The 27,234-nt window shown below is 44.2% G+C and overlaps 1 protein-coding gene across 1 annotated transcript in view; it reads left to right on the top strand.

Annotated features, from left to right (window-relative positions):
• Positions 1-2,445: 2,445 nt before the first annotated feature.
• Positions 2,446-27,234, top strand: part of GRIN3A (glutamate ionotropic receptor NMDA type subunit 3A) — a 95,186-nt gene continuing 70,397 nt past the window's right edge. Inside the window, exon 1 of the mRNA XM_081893841.1 lies at positions 2,446-3,783. Within this exon, the coding sequence (XP_081749967.1) occupies positions 3,040-3,783 (744 nt within the window). The 5' untranslated portion in view covers positions 2,446-3,039. The remainder of the gene's footprint in view (positions 3,784-27,234) is intronic.

The raw sequence follows: 27,234 nt of genomic DNA, 5'->3' as shown, positions 1-27,234 counted from the left end.
CGCATCCTGAGCAGAACGCAACCCGCGTCTGTGCATGCGCAGGTCGTGATTCGCCGCTTCTGTGCATGTGCATGACATCATTTTGAGCATCTGCGCATGCGCGAGCGGAGAAACCCAGAAGTAATCCGTTACTTCCGGGTCACCGTGGAGCACAACCTGAAAATGCTCAACCTGAGGCTACTTTAACCCGAGGTATGACTGTACTTAGTTTATATTCCACCTTTCCTCTAAGGCACTCAATGTGACATAAGCAGTTCTCTCTTCTCCATTTTATCCTCACAACAACACTGTGAGGTAGGTTGGGCCAAGAGAGAGTGATTTGCCTAAGGTCACCAAATGAGTTTTGCAGCCAAGTGGGGACCAGACCTCTGCTTTCCCAGGTACTCTAACCTAGTAAGGTAAAGGTAAAGGGACCCCTGACCATTAGGTCCAGTCATGACCAACTCTGGGGTTGCGGCGCTCATCTCGCTTTATTGGCCAAGGGAGCCAGTGTACAGCTTCCGGGTCATGTGGCCAGCATGACTAAGCCGCTTCTGGCGAACCAGAGCAGCGCACGGAAATGCCGTTTACCTTCCTGCCAGAGCAGTACCTATTTATCTACTCGCACTTTGACGTGCTTTCAAACTGCTATTTCAATCAGTGGCCTCTTTCTTTCTTTCTTTCTTTCTTTCTTTCTTTCTTTCTTTCTTTCTTTCTTTCCTTCCTTCCTTCCTTCCTTCCTTCCTTCCTTCCTTCCCTCCCTCCCTCCCTCCCTCCCTCCCTCTTCTGATGTCCTCTTGTGTCTCTGCCTCCCAAAGGCTTGTACAGCTGTTTGTTGCAGCAACCCTGGCTATAAGTTCTGCAGGTGAATGGTGCCTCTGGGGCTGATCAAAGCTGCTTCTCCATTCTCTGAGGGGCAGTGTGAGGAGGCATCTCTCTTTGTGGCGCGCGGGGGGGGGGGTGTGCTCAGAGACCAGGGGAAGAAGCTGCAGCTGCCTACAGGACTCCCAAGGAGAGGCGAGAGGAGGCTGAGGGAACCCTCCACAAGGGAGGGTGTTTGAAAAAGGGTGAGAGGCTGCGAGCTCTGCAGGCAAGGGGTGACATAACTGAGCTTCTGAGCCCCACAGGGGTGTCACGAAAAGAATGCAGCTGGCCAAGTGAGCCATAGACTTGAAAAGGTTGAAAACCTCTGCTCTAACCACTACACCACAGGGGCTCTCACTGGATCTTCTCACTGGGAAGCTCTTGTGTTCATGCTCAGTTGGTTAGAGCATGGTGCTAATAACAATAAGGTCATAAGGTTTGGTCCATAAGGAACAGCTGCAAATTCCTGCATTGTAGGGTCTTGGACTAGGTCCATTCCAACTCTTATGATCCCATGTGCTTCACAGAGGCAGCCGGCCAATCAGTGTGACAACAGAATTCTAGACTTGATAAGTCTTCAGTCTGCTCTTCAGTTAGGTCTATTTTTATATTCGTTTGATGAGTGGATTTTTCCCATCCCTTCTTTTTATGGAGGGAACAGTGCACCTGTTGATTTTCTACCTGTCATGCAGCTGTTGTGCCTGTCATGCAGCTGTCATGCAGCTGTGGGGAGAGCAACCCATAGCTGGAGGGTATGATTGCTGTATCTCAATAGAAAGATTCCTGCATTGCATTCCTGCATTGCAAGAAAGTAGATGACCCTCGTGCTCTCTTCCAACTCTACAAATCTATCTTTCATCTATCTATCTAAGCATCTGCTTTCCATGCAATTCACTGGTTCATTGCTCTGTGTGAAATCCTGGAGAGCCACTACCAACCAGTGCAGGGAACACTGGGTTAAACGTTCCAGGAAATTATTTGGGAAATAGGGGTGTGCCCCATCCTTCTTGGTGATTTCCAGCTCTCTTCTAGCTCATCAAATATTAGACAATCTGTGACGATGGGGAGAGGAGGAGGGGGGAAGCAGCCTTCTAAACTATGGCTCCGATGACGCCAAGGCGTTTTTTCCTCCAAGCCCTGAAGCTGTGGGCCCTTCCCAGCACCCGGGCTGGGTTGACTACAACCCCCAACATCCCTCGCGGGGAGCTTGTCCCGCTCGGGGCGCTACCTGCTCGCCTCCCCCAAAGCCGTCTTCGGCAGCCAGGCAGCCAGTCGGTGGGAGTTTAGCGCAGCCAAGCGACCGACTGGAGCCACTTCGGACAAGCGGAGAGCGGTGAGAGCGGCTGCCTCTGGCTTCAGCCTCCGCGCCGGGCAACTTTGGTCTCCTGTTCGCAAGAAGCTCCAAAGCGGGAAGGGGAAGCGCCTTGGAGAGGGGGAAAGAGAGGGAAGAAGAAGAAGAAGAAGAAGAAGAAGAAGAAGAAGAAGAAGAAGAAGAAGAAGAAGAAGAAGAAGAAGAAGAAGAAGAAGAAGAAACAAGGGAGGGAAGGAAGGAAGGAAGGAAGGAAGGAAGGAAGGAAGGAAGGAAGGAAGGAAGGAAGGAAGGAAGGAAGGAAGGAAGGAAGGAAGGAAGGAAGGAGTGGAGAAAAGAAGGAGAAGCAAAGTGACCGAAGGGAGATGAGGCAGATCTGGAGGCTGGGATCCCGAGTCTGCTTCCCTCCGTGGCGATCTGGAGATCTGGCTTCCCCGCTAGTTCCCTCCTAGCAGATGCAAGCCATGGCGCCAGAAGGGATCGCCCCGAAGGGCTGCGGCGATCCGCCCGGGATGGAGTGGCTCTCGCGACTCCCCTGCTAAGCCCTGGGGCGCGTCGTCGGGTTGGGTGGAAGGCGCGAGGAGGACGACGAGAGCGGCCAGCGGAAGGTCTCCCTTTCGAGGCGGGGATCCGAAGCCTCCGCCGACGGGAGGCGTCGGCTGCCCGTCGGTGTTCTCCCCGCCCTGGCTGATGTGGACTTTAGGAGCCCGCAAGGCGCCCGGAGCGACTGGCGAGCCGTCCGAGTTGTATGGCTGGCGGAAGGCGAGGGGCTGGGAGAGGAGCGCCTAGCGTCGCAGGAGGAGGAGGAGGCGGCGGCTGAGGTGCCAAGCCAGCGGGGGAGAAGGGGGCTTCTCCTTGCGCGCAGGGCACCGGGCTCTTCTCCCGTGATGTGGAGACTGAGCGTGTGGTGGCTCCTGAGCAGGGTGTGCCTTTTGCTGCTGCCGCCCTGCGCCCTGGTGCTGGCCAGGGTGCCCGTTTCCTCCTGCCACCCGCAGCCCTGCCAAATCCTCAAGCGGATCGGGCACACGGTGAGGATCGGCGCGGCGCACCTGCAGCCCTGGGCTGCCACTTCCCCCGCCGGCGCGGACGCCTGGGGACCAGGACCGCACCATGGCATTGCGCTCGGAAGAGAAGGAGGGCGAGAGGCGGAAGCCGGACTCCAAGCCGAGCCGCAGGCGCCTAGGGCGGCCGAGTGGAAGGGGTCCGGAGGGTCTCCAGGGAGGTGGCGAGCGGGAACCGGCTTGAGGAGCAGGGCACACATGGGCAACGGGAGTGGCGACGAGGGTCTTCCTCCGCTGCTGCCCCGGGAGGCGATGCTGTCGGCGGTGGAGACCCTCAACCGTGTCAAGGGGCTTCTGCCTTACAACCTGTCCCTGGAGGTCGTGATGGCCATCGAAGCGGGGCTGGGCGATCTACCTCTCTTCCCCTTCTCCTCGCCCAGCGCCTCGTGGAGCAACGACCCGGTCTCCTTCCTGCAGAGCATCTGCCACACCGTCGTGGTGCAAGGGGTCTCGGCCATCCTCGCCTTCCCGCAGAGCAGAAGCGAGATGCTGGAGATGGACTTCGTCGCCACCGCGCTGCACATCCCCGTGATCAGCATCGTGCTCAACGAGTTCCCTAGAAAGAGCCTGGTAGGTGCGGGTGGAGGGTTTGTGGGGTGGGGGGCATTGGGGTGGGGAGAGAGAAAGGGATGCCTGGGGTCTCGCCTCTGTGAGCGTACCGGGGAAAGTGATGAAGGGGAGGGGAGGAGGGGAAATGGCCCCGAGCTACTATACATATTTAAGAGCTTCCGAAAGAGGAAGGGGAAGGGGGGCGGTTCCAATGGAGAATGTGAATTCAGGCAAGTTTTGCTTCAGTTTGCGAATTTCAGCACAACGGACAGTTTGATATTTCAGCACCATGGACAGCGCACCTGGTAACTAAGGTACAGTACTGCTTTATGCAGAGACGGTCCCAACACTTCCGCGTTCAAAAAAATAACAACACTACAACAAAACCGTCTTTCATCAAAGAGCTCTAACGGAGAGCGTTTGCTATTCTGGGTTTCTTGTCTTCCTTCTCCGTTTTCTTCCCACTGAGAGAGTAGCTCCACTTGGCAAAGGCGCTTGGGATCAGGCCGGCAGATGTTCCCCACCTGGTTCCACGTTTTTGTAATTCATGCTAAATGAACTTTTAATTCACTCATAAGCTTCTGCCTAGAGACTTTGCTTGTTCTCAGAGATGAATCCAGATGGATACCCACCAAATCTAAGCACCCAGGCGCAGAGAGAGATCCGTTTTGTTTTAACTTTACCCTGAACATCTGTGCGTTATACAGAAAGACTTGTGTGGTTTTAAAGCTCATGAAGCTGTTAAACAACTCGATGTTCTCAGTGGTGACTACTCCACTTCTTTCAGATCATTTAATGCTTGAGTAGATGCATTCTTCAGTCTCATTCTTATTCTCTCTCATTCTTGCAAACATATGCATGTTGCAGATAAATACACACATTTATTCCTGAATAACACCCACACACACATACACACAAACCCAGAGGTGGGTGAGATGAACAGTCATATTTGAGATGCTAAACTATTATTTGTTTATTTGTATACACTTTTCAACATTTAAGGCACTACATAAGTCTAACTTAGCTAAGCAACTTCAAGGCATCTTTTTATCCACCCCCCGCCAGCCTCCCTCTCTCTCCCCCATCCCTTGATTTATGTAACATCATGATGGATGAAGTTTTCTGGAAAACTCAAAGGTCTGCCACATTCTGTTCTTGCATTTATATCTCACCTTTCCTCTGAGGAGCTCAGTGGCAAACACACTTAACCACCTCCTCATTTTATCCTCACAACACCCCTATGAGGTAGGTTAGGTTGAGAGGCACTGATTGACCAAAGGTTAACCTATGAGCTTCATGGCTGAGTGGGGATTGGATCAGTGGTCTCCCAGGTCCTAGGCCACTAAGCCAGGCCTTCAGATTTTTTGGCATTTTGGCTGGCATTGCCCAATCATGGATTTTGGAGAAATTCCCATGTTACTTTGCTTCCTATTTAAGATCAGAGGTCAGGGATGTGACTCATCTGTCTTAAGTCCATGGAAAGGTGATGAATGTTGGCACCATCTTCTTTCACTTTGCGACAACATACATTTTCCTCTTCATTTAGCTCACTGCAGGTAATAGTCTTGCATCTAAAAAGGCAATTCAGAGAGTGATGAAGCTGTTGTGGGTTTTTCTTCTTCTATCTAGATGGAGAGAGAACCAGGGCATACAGACACCATGCTTATAATATAATATAATATAATATAATATAATATAATATAATATAATAATATAAATCTTTATTGTGGTCCAACACAATATGGAATCAGAATAAAATATAGATTCATACAGACAACCCCCCAGGGAAGGGAGACCGAAGTGTTATTTGTTTCGTCATGGGTATGTTGATCTTTGATTTGTATGACTACTGAAAGAAACTTTGCCACAGCCACTGTGATATCATTGGACTTGTTGTCCAGAAGATATTTGATATAGTAGGCTTCAGATTGACACGGCCGATTTCCCAAGTGTGGTTTAATCAATAGTTCCCTAGCTTGGTCATATTGTCCACTATGCAATAAAATATGCCTCATGCAGTCAACGTCCTGAGAGCATACACAGATCCTATTTTGATAAGGAATACCTCTCAGTCTGCCATTAACATGTCTGATGAGAATACATTTAATCTGGCTTTGGTGAAAAGATGCTGATATGTTGTCATACCAATACAACCCTCTATGTATCTACTCAGGCATACTCCCAGTCAAGTGTGCATAGTATTGTAGCCTGAGAAAGCAATCCTATGCTTATTCACTTGGGAAGTGAGCCCTATTTAACTCAGTCAGACATACTTGCAAAGTAAACATGTATAGAATTTGGCTGCAAGTAATTAAAATGGCCTGGGGCAGTGTGTGTGTGTGTGTGTGTGTGTGTGTGTGTGTGTGTGTGAGAGAGAGAGAGAGAGAGAGAGAGAGAGAGAGAGAGAGAGTTTTCACTATGGTTTAGGAGTGTGAGACCTCTGTAACCCACTCTCTGCAATTGTAAGACCTCTGTGAGCTCTCTTCCCACGTGATATTCGCTGTCTTTACCATTTTTTAAATGCCATCACTTATTTTAACTTTGACTTTAGCATGAAAAATCTATAGCCCTAGATTCAGCTGCTGGGTGGTTCTCAACAAAGGCATTTTAAAGGAGGGACAGTGCACTTAAGCAGAATTTGTAGTATTGACTAGACTACAGCTTGAGTTCCAGGAAATGGAATGGAGCCCACTGGTACTCATGCATTATAGCTTGCAGTTCCTCCCCTTCTATTTGCCGTCCCAGGTAGAGGCATCATAATCTTTACCTTCTAGGCTTTGATGTCTCTACAAGATGGGTTGCATTCAGCTTGATAGGTTATAAGCTGTGAAAGCCTGCTGCTACCTGTATAAACATCTCATCAATACATTACTGATAAATGAATGGTTTGGAACTGATCTAAGGGACAGATAGAGATAGGATGTTACTTGGCATGGAGTAAAACGGAAGGTGTTCTTTGAGTAAGACTGATTAGGTGCATTTCCCCTCTAAGTCACATTGGGTATTGACCCAGGATGTGTGGAGGGGCTTTTCTTGCAGAGCAGGGGAGAGACCTCTGGCCCTCCAGATGTGTCTGAACTACAGCTCCCATACTCCCTGAGCACTGGCTATGTTGGCTCAGGCTGATGAGAGTTGGAGTCCATCACCTGGACAGATGTGGGCTTTCCCACCTCCTCTTGCTGCAGAGTCTGAATTAGTTACCTGGAACCCTTGGCTCTGCCATTTAATTGATGCAGTGTTTCTTATTTGCTCCTGCTCTCTGATTGTGACACATTGTGGTCCGTCTCATGTCAAATTGTTTTGAAATAGACCCAGAGGGGAAGCAGTTCCCACTTGTCAGAAGTCTGCCATTTTGTGATGCTTAACTGATGGTCTTGGGCCAGCTCTGGTCTTGAGTTCCACATGAGACCTAGGATAATGCGAACATGTAATACCATTGACCGTATTTAACACAGCACCTGTTAGAAATTATACCTGCAGAAGTCATTTCCTGGGGTTTGTGTCTTTGTCAATTGCTATTCAGTGGAACCCAGAATGGGGCTGTACAGATTGGGGAAAGCTTAATTCTCAGTTATGTCCACTGAGATATTATGGACAAAGTTAGTGAGCTTCAATTCTTGGACGCAGCTAATGTGGTAAAAACTGTCCCCATGTCTTTTTGAAAGAAATGAATTTATATTGTATTCATTTAATTATAGCACTGCTGTTTTCTGTATATTTCCACCATGTGTCAGAAATAACATGATGAGACTGTGCCACTTTAGACAGCTGCTGTAAGTGATCAATATTTTTTTATGCCACCTCCCCGTAAAACATTCCCTGTGTGCATATGAGGGAATGGACTGTGCTAAATTTCAGCTTCTCTCTACTGTGCCAGCGTTCTAAAACATGGGACCTTTGACTCACCAGATGTTTCTGGACTACAGTTCCCATCATCCCTGGCAATTGGCCTTGCTGACTGGGGCTAATGGGAGTTGGAGTCCAACAACATCTGGAGGGCCATGAATTTCCCATCCTTACTTTATACAACCAATTATCTGGATTCCCCATTGGCAGCTGCACCGCTGAAAAATGTCTATTTATTTGTTGGGTATATTTACTTCCTGCTTTTCAGCCATCAGGTCATCAACATAGTTTAAGATGCAATTTTAACTTCTTTCACTGCACCCTTGCCACCCAAACCATCTTTTCCTCCTGTTTAGCCCATTAGAAAAAACACCACCCCATTACCCTCTTAGCTCCAAAGGATGATGTCCTAACATGGTTGCTTTTCTCCAAAATTGTCAACACACTTTAGCTGACTCCTTGGGGTTCTTGTCCTCCAGGACTACAGAGCAACTTAATACCCCAGAAGAAGAATCAGTGGTACTGCTATGAACTTATAAAGCTATTAAAATAGACCTGCAGTTATTGTATAATAAAAGTTATTGTGCTGTAAGGGTATTTCTACTCCTAATGCTGCATTTATAACCTAGAAAAATGCATTCACATTCATAAAGTACAGCATAATTTGCATTGAAATTGTCCACACTGCTTCTCTCACAAGGCTAGTGCTTAATTTGCTCCCTCTTGAGTCTTCCAGGTCATCCCTCTATTTGCTACCTTCTGTCCATATATCATCCAGGGGCAGAGCATCACTTGACATGTGCTCTGCACTGTACCACTCAGAGCAAGGCATCAAGGAGCTGGAACTATGATTAGGAGCTTAGGAACTGAGCTGCTTTCTGGCCCTTCCTATCTTGAATCAAGCAGTCAGGTTGCTTGTTAATGGACACAGAAGTGGACTCTGAAAAAAGAGTTGCGACCTTCCTCTGCAAATGGGGTGATTTGAGGACATAAGCCACACTGCTGAGTTAGGCTGGGGAGCAAGAACAGAACCATAATATGAGGGACTGCCTTACAGAGTTGTGCTAATGAGACGTTTCACTGAGCACTGCCTACCCTGACTTGCTACAGCTATCTACAGCAGGTTTCCCAATGTTTTGGCTGCAGGACCACATTCCTTTCTGAGCAACCTTTAGAGAACCACATTTCAGTGGTGGGCAAGGCCAGAGGCAAAAGTGGGAGGGGCAAAGTAGGGTAGTTTCTACACCTACTCGAACATCCATCTGCACCAACCATCTAGATAAGCAAAAGGCATGGTCAGAGTTCAAGGACACATTACACTCAGGGTGCTCATGAGGGTCATTGAGGGTCACTGAGGGTCAAGGAGACTGGTCAACCACAGGGCAGGTACACACATGGCAGGCACAGGACACAATTAGCTCTTCATTAACAGAAAATAATAACACTATGGTTCACCTTACTCTAGCTGAGAGGTTGCTGAAACTGGCCACTACAGTGGTACCTCGGGTTACAAACACCTCAGGTTACAAACACTTCGGGTTACAGATTCCGCTAACCCGGAAGTAGGACCTCGGGTTAATAACTTTACCTCAGGATGAGAACAGAAATCGTGTGCTGGCTGCATGGCAGCAGCGGGAGACTCCGTTAGCTAAAGTGGCACCTCAGGTTAAGAACGGCTTCAGGTTAAGAACGGACCTCCAGAACGAATTAAGTTCATAACCAGAGGTACCACTGTAGTTCCACCCTTCTCCCTCCAAAGAAGACAAAGGTTGCATCTAGTGGCGAGCTCCTTCTCTGGGCCTGTCTGGCCTGTTGCTCAGCAATGTGCAGGACTCTGCTTGATCAGGGTCTCAGAGGGAGAGGCAAGTCAGCAGGACCGGGACTGTCCTGCTGGTGGGTAGTGGGGCCACTCTCTGACTCCTCTCTATCTGAGTCTGCACTCAGACTGTGACTCTCAGCCTCTCGCCCTGTTCTGGAAGACCCTCCTCCTGACCCCTCTTAATTGCTCACACCTCCTGTTTCTAGCACCTCCCAGCTTGTCCCTTCTGCTGACTGCTCTTCAGTGTCCCACTACTAGGGTCCATCAGTCATCTTCTGTGCTGTCCCTGGGGGGCTTGCAGGTGGGTGGCTCCCCCCACTCTTCCTCATGCTGCCAGTTCCTGAAACTGAGGGGCATGGCCTGGGGAGAGTTTCAAGGACCAGATGGAGAGACTTGGAGGGCCATATTTGGCCCACAATCCTGAGGTTCTCCACCTCTGCTTGATAGTGTTAAAAGGATATATTTCCAAGCTGTGCTATCTGAGCTGCTTTTCAATTATACATGCCAGGGAATAAGCCTAGGAATGGGGTCCCCCATGATGCTTGACTGCAGATCCTATCATCTCTGACTATTGGCCATGTTGGCTGGAGCTGATAGGAGTTTGGAATCCAGCAGATTTGAAGGTTAGTCACCTGTGACTTAAGTTGATGCTTAACAAGGATGACCCTCATCACCTCGGTTGTTTGTGCTCTCCATTGAGCCATTACCACAGGCAGTTAATCTCTATGCTGATGATGCATTATTTGTCAAACATCCTGAATTTTTTTTTGAAATGTCTTGAGTTTGATTGATGAATTTAGCAAGCTGTTGAGGTATGAAATTAATTTAACAAAATCAGAAAGGGTGGAATTCAATGTTAACAAAACATATGATAAAGTGCCCAGGAAAAAATTCCCCTATAAGCTATTTTGGGTGTGTGAATGTATAAAGATATAAAATAGATAGATGATAGATAGATGATAGATAGATAGATAGATAGATGATAGATAGATAGATAGATAGATGATAGATAGATAGATAGATAGATAGATAGATAGATAGATAGATAGATAGATGATAGATAGATAGATGATTGATAGATATAGATGTAGATAAAAACTGGCTAAATATAATCATGATAATTTAAGGACAGAGGTCAAGAAAGGATTAGAGTGATGATCTCAAATAAAAACTCCATGCTTGGGGAAGTTAGCAACAGTTAAGAAGATTATACTCCTCCATTTCTAATTCTTTTCTGAAATCTCCCACTCCATATACTTATTTATTTATTTCAACATTTTGTATTCTGCTTAGCGACAGTCATCCCTGAGCAGTGTACAAGGGACCCAATACAATAAGACTGAAAATGAGCTAAAACCTACAAAATCAGAATTCAATTCAAAAACCTGCTAGAATAGAAAAAAGCCTTCAGTAAGAGCTAGAAGTTCAACAGGGGGAGTGGGCCTATCTGACCTCAGCTGGAAGGAAGTTCCACAAAACTGGGCTCACAAGACAGCATGACTTCTGAAGCATATGAGTTGTGCATCTGAGTCATTAACAGTGACTTCCTTGAAGACCTCAGAGTTGCAAGGGATCAGGTAGTCCTTGAGCTATCCTGGTCCCAAGTCATCACAGGCCTTGTAAATTATTCCAAGTGTTTTGAACCTGACCTAGTAGCATATAGGCAGTCAACACAAGGTTTTAAGCACCAGAATTTAGTGCTGGTGACACTCTGTCCCCATCAACTGTCCAGATGGGGATGTGTCTGCAGAAGCTTGTAAAATCTAGTTGGAACATTGCATTGTTCTTCACCTCTCCAGCCAATATGAGGCTTACAAATTAGCTTGGCTGGGGGTGGAGATGAGTGGGGAGAGAGAGACTGTCAATAGAAATAACAAAAAATGTTGAATCAGGTCACTGCATTATATTAAAAGGCAAGCAGATCAGCACAGATAAACAGCATCTCCTAACAATTCAGCCTCAGCAAGTGGTATTTCCAAAGCTGTGTACACACTAACCTGCTAAATAGCACAAAATGCAGTCCCCCCCCCCTAAATCCAGAATTGTTCATGCTTGTCCTCAACATGCTGTTTTCAATGTAGATTAATTATAGATCCTGCCATTCACAAGGATAGGTGTGGTTACTTGTAAAGCTTTTGAAAACCCTCTCTGCCATTAGATTATCTGTAACTTTTCCTCCCTACACATACCCCAGGTGAATGAAGAAGTAGCACTTGTGATTTTGGTACAGCATCACTGGGCATGTATGAATACAACCCCCATTGCCAGGCCTGCCTACATCTGTTTTCTAAAGGGCATACTGTGGAGCGATGCAGATTCAATTTGCAGTGAGCTTTATTTTTGGAATAAACCAGTTTCTCAGTAAGTGCTTTGCAGGGACGAAATATAAGCAATTGATCTAGATTGTGTGTGGGCTACGTAGAAAAAAACAAATACTCTGTCTCCATTGATTCTGGAATAAGATGGGTATGCAGCCAAAATCTCTGCAGTTAACTGGTGAGGATTACATTTCAATTAATGAGATGCATCACCCCACCTCTTCCAGGAACTTATTCACAAACTTCTCAGCTGCTGCAGGCCTTGCTCTTACGTGCTCTGGATGATGGGATGATAAGCAGAGCCCAAGTGACAATATCAGACCCTCCAAGTGTCCCTATTTTCCAGGGGAAGTCCTGGATTTAAAGAAGCCATCCTGGTTTCTGATTTGATCCTGGAATGTCCTACTTTTCCTTAAGATGCCCCTATATTCATCAGAGAAATGTTGGAGGGTATGAAGTTATGTGACCCACAAGCCAAGGAGATAAGTAACTATAAAACCTTTAGAAACATCTGAAGACAGCCCTGTATGGGGAAGTTTCTTAATGTTTAATGTCCTAAAATGTTTTTATATGTGTTGGAAGCTCCCCAGAGTGGCTGAGGCAACCCAGTCAGATGGGTGGGGTATAAATAACAAAATTGTTGTTGTTGTTGAATAGGTAAAGGTAAAGGGACCCCTGACAGTTAGGTCCAGTCGCAGATGACTCCGAGGTTGTGCGCTCGTCTCGCTCTATAGGCCGAGGAGCCGGCATTTGTCCACAGACAGCTTCCGGGTCATGTGGCCAGCATGACTAAGCCACTTCTGGAAAACCAGAGCAGCGCACGGAAACGCCATTTACCTTCCTGCCGGGGTGGTACCTATTTATTTACTTGCACTTGAAGTGCTTTTGAACTGCTAGGTTGGCAGGAGCTGGGACCGAGCAACAGGAGCTCACTCCGTCATGGGGATTCAAACCTCTGACAAGCCCTAGGCTCTGTGGCTTAGACCACAGCACCACCCACGTCCCACCCAGTCAAATGGGTGGGATATAAATAACAAAATTGTTGTTGTTGTTGTTGTTGTTGTTGAATAAGACGTCCCTATTTTCATTGGAGAAATGTTGAAAGGTATGCAATATCAATAGGCTAGAATTGCATGTATGTGGGAAGCACTTCCCATACAGTGCAGGTACAAGTCCTGAAATGCTTCCTGCATTGGTGTAGTCTAGTCTTTCTCCAGCCTTTCAGATTTAGGAGGGACTACAATTCCCATCAGCCCCAGCCAGCATGGCCAAGGGGTGGAGATGATGGGAGTTGTAGTCCAGCATCATCTGAAGGGTGCCAGGTTCAGGAAGGCTGAACCAGCCAGGAGAAAGGAGGCAAAGGGCAGTGCTGTGATTTTTGCATCTCAGGCCCACTCACCAGCTCTCTGTCAGCATGCTGATTTGAGCTGACATCCAGGGAGCAGACCTTTCTTCCTTTGAGGCTGGCAGCTCCTGACAAGAACTTAGTAAGGTTGCTTGAAGGTGACAGCAGTGAAAGCTATCTTTGAAATATAATCACAGAGAGAGAAAATGTAGATCCAGGGCTAGGTGGAGCAGTAATGTATAGCTGTTACAAGTTTTGCAGTGGCGTGGGGTATTCCATGGAAACGAGCTGAGAGCATTTCTATTAAATTGGCTTCCTTGTGCTATGGGGTGCCTGGAGCAGAGCAGAGGTGTCAATTGAACAAGGACTGGTGTGCTTGACAACTGGTTCGAATATCTCCCTGAGAAATATATAGGACACAGGAAGGGGAAAGAGGCATATATCACAACATTTCCATAGCTGTAGTCGCACAAATTACCCCAGCACTGTGAGTCACAGTTAGAAGAAATGTATGTGGTTGCAGGACTGCAGCCTGAGAGGAAGATTCCTTTTCTACCAAGCTACACAAACAGCAGACTCTTTAGGTGTAGCTGCTGTTGAGTGTGCCAACTCAGAATGCAGATGAGGATCTGAAGGCATTAATCAATGCTCACTTGTGTAAATGAAACCCTCTGGACATGCAAAAAGATTCTAGGCTAGGTTTCTGTCCGCTGTGGCAGTTTTGCAGGTAAAGTGTGGCTGGGTGTCTTGTTTGTTTGTTTTTGACATGGTATAGCCCTGATTCAGTCCGTCCTTCCCCCAGCTTCAGTCTTTAATGGTAAAGTCCAGAATCAAGGCATCAGAAGATTCCACTGGTCATGTAGCTCATCTCTTACTGACCGCTATGCTTTTAAAATGGATAAAAAATTGTGCATCTGTGTGTGAGTTTCAGAGCACAGGATGGGGGTCATAAGATGTGATGATGTTATTTATTACTAGTTAGTATCAGCTTGTCTTGCAGCTTGATCCACAACACATTTTTCATAAGTACCACCAGTTTTAATGGAATGTATAGCTAGAAGTCAAGACCTCTGCTTAACCTGTGCAACAGACCATAGTACAGGAAGTAACTCCAAGTTTCCAGAGGTGCCCTAATGGGGTCCCCATTTCTTTGCACTAGAGTTGGGAGCTAGGCTTGCTTCTGTAGCAAAGCATCAAGTAACCATTGTGTGTGTGTGTCAGGAGTAGTGGTGGGGCATGTTAGTATTATTCATTCTCCCATTGCTGTTGGATCTCGTGATCCACACTGTTTACATTCCATTCCTCTGGAAGTGTGAGAATGGAAACTGAGACACAGCACTTCCGTTCTCTGTGCTTTTGTATTTCTGCTTTTTGTTCTGTCTCCCGGACAGATAGGATGTCTGTGTGAGATGCTCCTCGCACTCTTGTTATTTTCTTTATTATGATTTGTTTTGATTCAGTTTGATTTGACGTATAGCAATAAAATTAGCGATGCTACATACTTCCGCAGCCAAGCTTTCATTTACTCTGCTGTTTTGCGTGCTCATATGGGCAGATATGAGTCACTGAGATACAGGACTGCTGCCGAACACTTCATGAGTGTCCTGTTACCGGAGGCTGAGGCCTCATAGGCCCCTGTGTACACTTCCTCTTTAACATATACTGAAGATAGCATCATGGTGTCCAGGAACCACCGAATTCATCTAACCCCCCTTTAAAGCCAAAAATATCTTAATTTTGCTTTTCAAAGCAACTCCATAGTTATGGACCTCTTACAGACAAACTGTTTACAGATCATTTGTCCTGATTTGTTTTCAGGGAGACTAGATGATTCTAACTATCTGCTCGACATTCATTCTGATTTGTTTGCTAGAAGGTCAGATGAAATTGCATCCGGCAAATGTTACCCCACACTTTCCAGTGCATTTTCCCATTGCTTTCCTGGTTGCAAGAAGCCCAGGACTTAGGAGTTGGGGGAAGCATGTTTGTTGTGCAAGAGCTCCAAATCAGCTGTTATTGAGCACGCTGGATTTGCCAGTATATGATGGAATCCCATCATATACTGAAAATAGCAACAGTTTGGAAGTGCCTTTTCATGATGTGGAGTTTTGTGAGCAATGTCTGCTGAATCTCAGGCTCAAAAAAGAAGCAAGAGCAAGACTTTCTGCTTTTTAAAAACAGACTTTCGGAACCATGGTGCTAGGGGAGACTTGGTTGGTTTTGTTGTTGTGACTTCAACCTTTTCTATGACAATGATTTCCCAATTTAAATCACCTTCCTCTGAAGCTGCTATTGGTCCCATGGATAAAAACATCAAGATACACTTGAGAGTGCTGTACATTCTCCTCTGCAGGGCAAACAGCAGCTTCAAAAGGGAGTTGGCAACTTAAAGAGAGATAATTTTTTGATGGAAAGAGTTTATTCCCCCTGCAGCCATCATTTCATTTATTTATTTCATAAAATGTATATACCACTAGACTGTAGAAAAATCCCCTAACCACCTTAACATAGTTCACAAAAAGAATAAAAAAGATAAGTAAAAACAGTTAAAAGCAGCTATTTAAAACATTTGAAAATTAATTAAAATCAATGATAAGTGGCATACCGATTAAAACACATGCCAACTTTCTAGATGTCTGGGTAGGCTTGTCTAAACAAAAATGTGTTTAGGGGGCACTGAAAAGAGTACAGCGAAGGTGCTTGTCTGGTGTCAATATGTGGGTGCTGCCATCATCTCTTCCCTACAGCTACTTTTAAATTCGGGGGGGGGGGACCTGCAGGGGATCCTATTCTTGGATTTTCCACATTGGATCTAATGCCAAAAGAATTTTCCAGTGGTCTGAGAATGAGTTGGTTTGGTGCAGAGATACCAAAGGAGCAGAAACAATTATTTATATATGCAATGACAGCAGCACGGATACTACTGGCCCAGAGATGGAAACAAGATAAAGTCCTGACCAGAGACAAATGGCTGATGAAGATGATGGACTATGCCGAAATGGTTTAAATAACCGGGAAAATCAGAAACCAAGAAGAGAGGAGCTTAATAAGGAATGGGAAAAATTCACAATGTCCTTAAGAGAACACTGTAAATAACTAAAAACTTTGGCAGGATTTGAATAACGCTTGTGATGTACTAAAAACTAAGGTAAAATTTGGACTATTTAAGAAAAATAGAGAAAATACACAAGGCAGTTGAACAAGATTGACAATGGTAACAATGGTAGGATGGAGGGGAGTCTAAGGATTCAGGGTGTTTAATGTTTGAATTTAAATGTGCAGTGTAAAATTTATTAACAAAGTTTAGGGAAGCTTTAATGTTTAATAGACTATTGTGTTTTATTATTCTGTTGGAAGCCACCCAGAGTGGCTGGGGAAACCCAGCCAGATGGGTGGGGTATAAATATTATTATTATTATTATTATTATTATTATTATTATTATTATTATACAAAAAAGAGGGAGAATGGGATGGCTTATCACTTTGACCATCCTCACTAGAAGAACTCATATAAATTGTACACAAGAGTCCAGAATGTCAAGGTGTGTTTAGTGTGCCTCATTTTATACAAATCGCAGAATCCAGTGCACAACCCTGGTGCTAGTGTTTTATAACTGGCCATCAAGCAACTATGTGGAACAACAGCAAAGTACTGTAGCCCAATACAGAGTCTTTCTAACTTTTGGCAACACTAGCAAAATACATATATCGCAAAGCTGATCCTGAAGCTGGGAATGCAGGTGTTCAGCCAGGCAGAGAAATGTAGATCTTAAAAAAAAAAAACAATCCAAAACGAAAATGTAAACACACCAGACATCAGGACTATGCCAGAAGGGAACAATCTGATATAACTGCCTGCTTTTCTTCTCTATCCACCCTCCATAAGATTTATTTGGTAATGTCTGCTGACAATAAATCCAAACATTGTTATTACCACGGAAGGCTGCTTACTTCCTGACGTCCGTTTGGAAATAAATAAATCATAACTGTGAGCAAAATGCTGCAATTTGAAGCAATCGTTTAGCAAAGGCGGTTAGGATTTTCCTTGATAATAGTGCTCGTTGTGTTGAAGATCTGACAGGTAATTGTTTCGGAGAGAGAGGAGTTTGCGGCTGACAGTCTCTTTAAGTACACACACAAACATATGCAATACTCAGTTTCATCTTTAGAATGCAGTGTCTCTGTTCCCAATGTACAATAATTGTAGGTACAAAAGACCTGCAATTCAGGTTTCAAAGAGGGGGCCTTTCCTAGCCCTACCTGGGAATGTCAGGGATGGAATCTGCCTTCTGCATGCAAAGCAGATGTTCTGCATGCTAAGCTGCAACCCATCTCAACAGTGGCCATTCTCCATAATGAGGATGGCACCATGTAGCATGGAGAGGCTGTGACTGGCATGACATTCCATGCAAGCCTGTATATTTGAAGACCATTTTAAAACACAAAGCAGCAAGCAAGAGGACAGGTGATGTGCAACATCAAAGGGGAGAGGCAAGACTGAAATGTGGAAGTTATCCATTTCTTATAACTTTAAACAAGCAGAAGATATTGTGTGCATAAAAAGTATGTGAGAGAGAAGCATTTTCACAGATGAACATAAAGGGTTTTTTAAAAAAAATTACCTATGAAGCAAGGCTTGATGGTAAGCTGAAAATGTAGGCAACCCAGAAACAAAGTGTACTTCTATGCTGCCAAAAGAAAGTTCAGTTTCTTGTAAGAAAGAATGAATATCTTCTGTACTAATTAGCTGGCCAAGTAATTTTTTAAAATGTGATAGCCGAGATGCTGCTGCGGGACTGAGTCTATATAATAGAAATGAAGAGTGGCTTTGCAGTGACTAAAGAGCCTCATGAGTTATGGATGTCTTCTTGGTAGGCTTCCAGGCTGCTGGCGAGATGTGCTGAGCTCCTTCAGAATGAAGAAATTAAGGGGATATGCGAAGGAAAAGGAGGAAGAGGTGGGGTCCCAAATGGAGACAAAGCCAATCCCATTACTGGGCCCTCTTTGTAGCAAGTCTGGGAATGTTTGGCTTCACCTGTGCTTCGTTCATTTTGAAGCCTAGGAGCAACATTTTCTAGTTTCTCAACAAGATGGCCTTTGTTAACCAGATGGTTCTGTTGGGGTCCGCTAATCGGGCCCAAGCTGCCTTGGTCCCTGAAAAGCCAATAAATGCCATAGACAGAGGAGATCCCCATAATCACTCGTTTATGCAGCTGAATAAAACAGAGCGGGCGAGCCACACTCACCAGTGTGATGGTCAAGCCGCCCCAAATAGCATTTGTTCGTGCTTTTTATAGGCATCCCCTTTCCCCTTTTCAAGGTTCATTGTGCTGATCAAAACAGGACACCTTGCTTGGAGACCTTGAAGAGGAGAGTTGCCCAGCAGAGGGAGGTTTTCCTGAAAATTGCCTGGCAATATTATCTGATCTTCACATATTTCTGGCTCACCCTTCTAAATTCTAACGCAGGCAGTTTTTTACAGAAGCAAAATGGCATCAGTTAGGCTAACCAGAAAACAGGACAAGAACAGGCCTCTAAGGCTTTTTCTGAGACCTCACAGTTCCAGGATGCTGCCCACAGGCACACATGGGAATGGAGGGGTGCCCTGTGGCTGCCACAGGGTCTTCCCACAGGGCACCCCTCCATTCCCAGCTTCTGCTTGGAGGTCTCCCATAGGCATCTGCATATGGATGGCCACTGTGAGAATGTTCTGGACTAGATGGACCATTAAACTGATGTAGCAGGATCTTCTTATGCTTCAGTTATCCAAAAGGAAATTGAAAGCATGAGTGACTGAGGTGTGTTCCAACACACGATCCTCCCTACCCTGCAGAACTAGCACGATTACAGGTGCCATGTAATATTCATTCCCCATTTTTAAGAAGCCTACTTTCGCTGTGGGTTAAACCACAGAGCCCAGGACTTGCCAATCAGAAGGTCGGCGGTTCGAATCCCCGCGACGGGGTGAGCTCCCGTTGCTCGGTCCCAGCTCCTGCTAACCTAGCAGTTCGAAAGCATGCAGTGCAAGTAGATAAATAGGTACCACTCCAGCGGGAAGGTAAACGGCGTTTTCGTGCACTGCTCTGGTTCACCAGAAGCGACTTAGTCATGCTGGCCACATGACCTGGAAGCTGTACGCCGGCTCCCTCGGCCAATAAAGCGAGATGAACACCGCAACCCCAGAGTCGGTCACGACTGGACCTAATGGTCAGGGGTCCCTTTACCTTTACCTTACACTTTGGAACTCCCTGCCTATCAACATCAGACAGGTACCTTCACTGTACTGTTTTTGGCACCTGCTAAAAACAGGTGTCTTTAGACAAGCCCACCCATATGCATCAAATGTTGGCATGTGTTTTAATCTGTTTTTAGTCTGTTGTTTACTTTCATTTTTAGAATGCTTTTAAAAAAACCTGCTTTGATAGTAATTTTGTTGTTTTGTTCTTTTTTAAAAATTGCATTAAGGGTTTTTAAAAAAAACAATCAAGCAGTGTGTAAATTTTATGAAATAATAAATATAAAACAGATATATCTTAACACTACTCGTGTTTTCAATTTACTATGAACGTAGGTCCCAGTGCACAGCCCTAATATATAGGATTGTGCTAATTACATAGCTGAAAGTCAGCAAAACCAAAGAAAACATATGCATATGCATCTGTATTTGAAATTTGGTCAGAGACTTGAAGGGCTTCCAAACAGGAGACCTATGGAAACTATATAATGTATATAATCATAGTGTCCTCAATTTTATCAATCCTCTGCTGTTCAGAAGGTTGCTTGGGAAACTTCCAATTATGCACTATACATGTTTCGCTGCTGTACACAATTGCTTAAGAAGGTCTTTATTCAGGAATCCAGGGTCATTTGGGAACTTTGCTTGTCCTCTTCTTTTGGAGCCTCCAATTTAGGGAGAGTGCAGACATGCATAAACACACAAGCAACTTCACTGTGCTGAATTGATGCTCGACATTTGCACTGGGAGAAACAAACGCAGCCCAGGAAAGTTGACAGTATCGCTGGTTAGAGGTTCTGAAGTTCATGGAGTAGGTTGATATCCTTTTCTGGATGGGACAGCACTCCCAGTAAGAGATCAAGTTCAAGTTTGTCAGTAAAAGCTTCTAAAATATTTCATGGAAAACTGGATTCGTTCCAGAGAGAATACAAAGTGGTATAGCTTCCACTTCAAAAACTACTTTGTAGGCATCAAGGTATCTTCTGAGAACCAACATGTATCTCTGTAAGCTTCAATACATTTAAACTGAGCAAAACGGTAATAATCATCAATCTTTATTATGGTCCAGAGACCCAACAAATTGTTACAAAGCAATACACAACCTGGAGGTAGGCTGTATGAATTGTGTCATAATAAATGTTTTCATTCTGATCCTTCTGGAACACCTGTTCCAACATAAGCCATGTGAACTCATTTTGGCACACATGGAGCGCATTGCAGTAATCCAACCTTGAAGTCACCAATACCTGAACTTCCTCTCAGCGCTAGAGCATCAGCCATTTGGGGGTTCTTGACATGGTCTGAAAGGAGTCATCAGTGCCACTTATAGCAGATGGGGTTCTTTTTGGTGCAATACAAACATATTTGGAATTGCCGTGTCTGCACTCTGATGGCATATGTTCTGTAACAAGTCATATGTCTAACTGATGCCAATCCAGATGCCATAGAGAATCGATTTAACACAAGACCAAACTGCATGTTACTTTACTCATGCTGTTAAAAATGTTTGTTGGAACTCATAACTTTTATTTTGAAGAAACTGTAGCCTCGGGATTCCAGTACAGAATGTTTTTTTACAAAAACCTAGATTGTGAGGTGGAAGTGGGAGGTGCCAGCTTTCTGCTCACACCTGTTATATGCTCCTAAAATGCACAAAGGGATTGTGAGAAGAATGTTGAATGTGGGACACCAGTCCAGATCTGGAGCATGTTCCAGACAAGGTCCCAGAGCTGCTTTTTCTTCAAAATAAAAATGACCAATTTAAGCATGCTTCAGAAACACTGTGACGAATGTAACATATAGTTTGGCTGACACCTGAAATGTTACTGGTCTACCAAAAAAATGCCTGTTATAACTGCTGCTTTTCAGATCTTCTAGCACTCAACTAAACCAATTTACATTGTGGGCAGTTAAGGCAATAGATTTGCACTAACCCCCATGGGTACCCCCTGTTGTCATGTATAAATTGTGTATTCTAAAATGCGACGAATTAACATTTTCCTTTTTCTTTCTTTTTTCAAAACTCACCATACTTAGCTGAAGCTTAGCTGAATGCTACCATGCCACAAGTATTGTCTCTTTCCCCAGCAGCTCCTGTTAATTATCTACAACTACATTTTGCATGAAAACATGGGGATTGTCTCTCTCTCTCTCAGCTTCATGTCTATACTATTTAATATTTATGACACACTTTTCCTAATTGCTCTACATTCTCAGTGAACCATGTAGTAAATGTGAAAGTGATAGCAATAATATTATTCCCAAATTAGGATAAAAGGATGAGAAACCTAGAAAAGGCATGGCTGAGATGGCATTAAGAACTCAGGGCATCCTACATCACATCCTACTTTTGCTCCTAGGAATGGGGGCGAGATTTGGTTCAGTTCAGTTTTCAATGTGAACCTGCCAGATTTGCACTTCGCAATACAATCTGTGAATCCAGCTATCCTTTGAAATTTGCATTTCTTTGAATTTTGCAAACCAAAGAATGTGTAACCACCGGGGTATATTAGGGGAAGTGTACATAAACATGCATATATGAATAGAAGAAATATACAAAATACATTGTGTTGGAGAAAATTACTTGCAGGAAAATGTATTTCTTAGCCCAAAATGCGCACACACAAATGTCTATATTAGGAGAAGCACACTATCATGCTGGCATTTTTTTGTGAAAACACACACACACATATATATGAATATATATGAGAAAGATTGCAAACTGGAAAATTAAAATGCTGGTGTGAAAAATGAAAAATGGAGAGAAACTGAAAGTTACAGATTCATCCATCCTTATATTCTGCACACAGAATTTGATACTTATAATAGTCTAGATAACAACCCTGTGATATTTCTGAGGTCCATTTCTGGGAGTTTAATGCTTGACCTGAAACATTTCCTCTTCAGAAATACCGTTGCTAGAAGTAAGCTTATTCTAGCTCAATGGTGATTACATCTCATCTGACCCACCAAGTGATGTTGTAAGGTAACTTGAACAGAAGAAGAAGAAGAAACCTCCAGGATTAGAGATGGCACAGTTGGTGGACCCAGAGACAATGACAGGCAGAGACAATTATTTATAGTTTTGTCCCTATCCGCTTCCTTGCTGAGTTCTACAAGGGCAGCACTGAGATGGAGAAGGAGGAAGCTAACAGCCAGGACCACCTCCTGGACTGGTTGTTATTCTGAAGGCAGGTAGGTCAGACCTGGCTAAGGATGCACTGAGGTTGATGGAGCAGCCTCCACTGTTGTGGCCTAATCAACCGGGACTCTTACTATGTTCCAGTACCGGGACTCTTACTCTTACTATGGTTCCCTATTGGTTGTGGTGCACTTCAGGGATTATTCTCCCACCACCAAAGGAAGAAAAACAATATTGTATTGTTCTGAGTCAGGGATGAGGAATTGGATCCAACTAAAGGACCCAGAAGTGAGCAACCCTCTGTGGACCACTTTGACAGGTGGATGGAGCTGCCCAGCTGTCAGTTACCTGACATCAGAAGACTGAAATGTAAAAAGAGGGTCACTTAATCCCCAGTTCTTCCTTTGCAAACACAGTTTGAATTCAAAATGAATTTAAGCTGTAGCTATAAAGATTATTTCTTGGCAACCTCAGCTTGTATTCAAGACACAGCTGCCAAGGAAGAACTGAGAGCTCTCTGGTGCAATGAAGATCTCCTGAGTGTCTTCTTCTTCTTTGGCAATCACTCGTAGCCGAGTAAGATTGTCTTCCATAAACACGATTTTAAAAGTGAGTCCGTAAGTGACTGTGGAGGCCAATTCTGGATCCACACGTCCTTCCACAGTGGGGACATAGGTTTCTGGGCGGAAGATGATCACAGTGTGGATTTGCCAAGCATGTCTTCCTCTTAGCGCATTTCTCTCTTTCGCCCTGAGTTCGAGCGTCTTCAAAACCCATGACACCTTTGGTAAAGGCTGTTCTCCAACTGGAGCACTCGCAGGCCAGTGTTTCCCAGTTGTCAGTGTTTGTACTACATTTTTTAAGATTTGCCTTGGGAGAGTCTTTGAACCTCCTTTGTTGACCACCAGCATTACGTTTACCATTTTTAAGTTTGGAATGGAGTAGTTGGTTTGGAAGATGATCATCAGGCATCCACACAACATGACTAGCCCAATGAAGTTGATGTTGCAGAATCATTCCATTGTCACTGGTGATCCCATCTTTGGCAGAAGGAGAGTGATAATGTCAGGCATCATATTCAACCCATGGCTACAAAGGAATATGCCTTTGCATACCCCTCAACCATCCTGATTTAGCAGGATATTCCAGAATTATGGAAGCCAAGCCAACTTCTGATTGGATTCCAGAATGTCCCATTTTTTGGTCCAGCGCTGTGGAATGAATTGGCTAACTCGTGCCAGAGTACCAGACAAAAAAATCACTGGGGTTTTTTTGGTCTTGCTCTCTGGCACAAGTCACCTTGCTCTCATAAGTTCTCAGAACCAAAAAATGAACATCCCAATTTTGATTAGCAAGATGTTGGAGGGTATTCATTAGCAACTGCAGCTTGGATTCAGTGCTGTTGGAAGCCAAGCTTTTCTTTGCCCTGTGCCTGACATCACATGACATCAGGTGATGCGTAGCTAGGCACAGCTGAGCCAAACAGACAGGCACAGCAAATATGCAGGCCTTGTGGGCCTAATTAGGGTCCAGGGTTGGTGGTTCCCACTGCTGTGATAGGCCTACAATTGTTCAATGTGGCTGATAAAAGACTCAAAGAAAGAAAAACGTGAGGAGCACCTTCTCATGCATGATACGATTGTTTGAAAGCTCTGCCCAAAAGGCCCATGGCAGATGCCATCCTTTTTAAAAGATAGGCTGGTCATCTACCAGGGGTAGAATAGTGCTTTCACTAATATGTTCATTTCTAGGCACATCTGTAGCATCCTTGACAGATGTCCAATAGACAAGTTACATTGGCTAATATTTCCCCTTTCACACTTCTTTATGCAGGAGAATTGTCCTCTTCTGCATCTCCAGTCACCTTACCATCCAGCCTCTGCTTCAACACCTTCAGTCCACCACCAATTCCTCAGGCAGTCTGCTCCACAGCTGAACCCAGTGTGATTTGACCAAAACATGCTTAGCTACAGTTTCAACCCATTCTTTCTAGTCTTGGGCCACACCACACCATCCAGGGAACTATAGTTTACCCCCATTGAGCTATAATTCCCAGAACCCTTAAACATGTCTCAGAATTCTTTGGGGGGGAGCCTTGTGTTTTAAATGTATAGTGTAGACGTGACCCTGGCCTCTTTCTGGAAATAACATTCTGGCAAACATATTCCACCAACTTTCATAATTTAGCTCCAATTGTATTGCTCTTGTTTTTATTCTTTCCACTTTTTAATTGATTTTGTAGTTCACCAGCATTTTTAATTGAATTCATTGTACTTTTTAGTATTTTTATCTTGTTTTCTGCCGTACAGGTGTATATTGAAATGCAGATTACAGATAAACGGCACTACAGCTCTGACCTTTGCAGGTCTGTTTACTCATTAGCATGAAATTTGATTCAAGGTATTATAAGATCATTATCTGAGGAAAGAGAAAGATGATTTGATTTAGGTAGAGCACTGAGGAATATAAACAACTCTGCTGAATTTCCAAGAGATAAAAAGACCAATAGACCTGCAGGTATAGGGATGAATATAAATTTAATTAATTAATTAATAATCATGTCAGAAATAAGGGTGGAACTATGTAGAGGTGAACAGTAGGGTTCAGCAATATCAGGCTTTCAATGTTGTGATATATCACCGGCTAAACATTGCGATTTACTGATATATCATAATATCTGAAATAAGGATGGAGGCACTGGCTGGCTTCACAGTTTTTCCCACATTGTGATTTTTGCATAGCACACACACACACACACTTCAGAATATATTGCCAGGTCAAAAATTAAGAAACCGATATCACGGTATGGACTCCAAATTAGCTTTTGGCGCTAAATCAATATATCGCCCAGCTTTATCCAAAACTAGCAAAATTTGGGGCTCTTTGTAATGGCCTGAAATACATTTTTCTCTCCCCCCAACCTCTGAATATCTAACTTGAAGAAAAGTTCTAGGGAAGTGATAAGCTTGCTGCTCAGTGCATGATCAGTTGGTCCCAATAAAAGGTTAGACTCGCCTACCCGAAACACACACACACACTTTTCAAAGGAACAAAATGACTAGCTGAAAAAGCACTATCTCTTATTCCTCTCACAGCCACTCACAAAGCTTCCTCTGTAAACCTTTGACCTATCCAATTAGCATTTTGCAAATTGTATCTGTCAAGTCTAAGCAAATAGCTGTTGGGTGCAGCCCTTTCGATTTTTCAAAGCTAGCAAGGTTGGCGAAGTTGTAGCAATTTCTTAAAACAGCGAGTGGGTGAGACGCCAGAATTAATTACTTTTCTCCCCTCCCTTTTGGAGTTGTCAAAGAGGAGGCATGCACTCTGCTACTTGGCTTGTTTCATTTATCTGACATCGCATGACAAAACACCTCTGCAGCCGACTTGTATGAAATCATTACCCCTATTGATTCGGTAATGTGATGAAAAGGCCAAGCCAAGCCACAGACAGGAGAATATTCCCCCGGATGCATTTCTCAAGCAAAGCCATGGAAAGGATGGAACTTGTGCTAATGTAGCATAATGCTATAGTTGTGCACAGGAATGATGGTGCTTGCAAGGCTTCTTGTATGACTGGGAGCAAAAGGCAATTGGCTCTTTCTGACTGCGCAAATCAAATGCAACTAGTCATTCATTTGTGGCAAACAAAAATACTGTAACCAAAATGAAATTTACTGCCCTTGGGAAATGCATTTCTTTGTTTCTATCCTGACAGTGTAATCCTATACATGACTATTCAGGAATAATCCACAACTAAGTATAATGGAGCTTACTCCCAGGTAAATGAGAATAGGATTGGAACTTCAGAGTGGCTTTGTTTAAAGCTTATATATATATACCATTTCCAAAATCAGATTCACATTCAAATATGCATTTCCACCATTAATATCTTTCTTTATAATAAAACATTCAGCGACTTCCCTTCTTTCTCTTCCCTGGTTCCTTTGATTTTTCCCACCGTTCCTATATATTCTTGTATATCCATTTAGTTCACTTCCTCCCCTTATTCTTCCTTTATTATGTAGTATACTGTTGAATTTAAATAATCCTGCTAGTATTTTCACTTGTTTACAATTATTTTTTAAATACTCCACACAAAAATCCCACTCCTCTTTGTATTCTTGATCTTTAGCTCTCTTATTTTAGAGACCTGAAACTTTCCCTCAAGTTTTTGGTTTGTTGCTACACCAGGGATGGAGAACTCTTTTCAGCTGCAGGTACAGGTGTAAGGATCTATCAGTTTCGGTTATCTCACGTTCTCATTTCTGCAATCTTGAATTCAATTCTCCACATTTTGCAGCAATTCACACACAAATTTTCCTGAAAATTCACCAGCTTTTTCTCACCAGTGAATTTCTCCTAATGAGCTCCTTTTTTATGCAGTTGTGACTAACGCATGGACATTTGCAAGCAGCTTTCCCTAAAATAATGCAGTTTTGTATGTTTCTTTCACTAATGCCTTCATTTCCATGCACGCTCCCATGATAGATGCATTTTTGTAAACATTTGTTGGAGAACTGCATCACAACATTCAGACAAGTACAAATTTCAAAGGATAGCTGTGTTTAGGTTGGTGTATCGTTGTTCGGTCCCAGCTCCTGCCAACCTAGCAGTTCGAAAGCACGGCAAAGCACAAGTAGATAAATAGGTACTGCTCCAGCGGGAAGGTAAACAGTGTTTCTGTGCTCTGCTCTGGTTTTGCCAGAAGCAGCTTAGTCATGCTGGCCACTTGACCCAGAAAAAGTGTCTGCGGAAGCGGACAAATGC

This window comes from Podarcis melisellensis (genome assembly GCF_964234715.1).
Source record: "Podarcis melisellensis genome assembly, chromosome: 17".
In the NCBI taxonomy this organism is placed as follows: Eukaryota; Metazoa; Chordata; class Lepidosauria; order Squamata; family Lacertidae; genus Podarcis; species Podarcis melisellensis.
The sequence above is the reverse complement of the archived record's forward strand: the minus strand, read 5'-3'. Positions and strand labels throughout refer to the sequence as shown.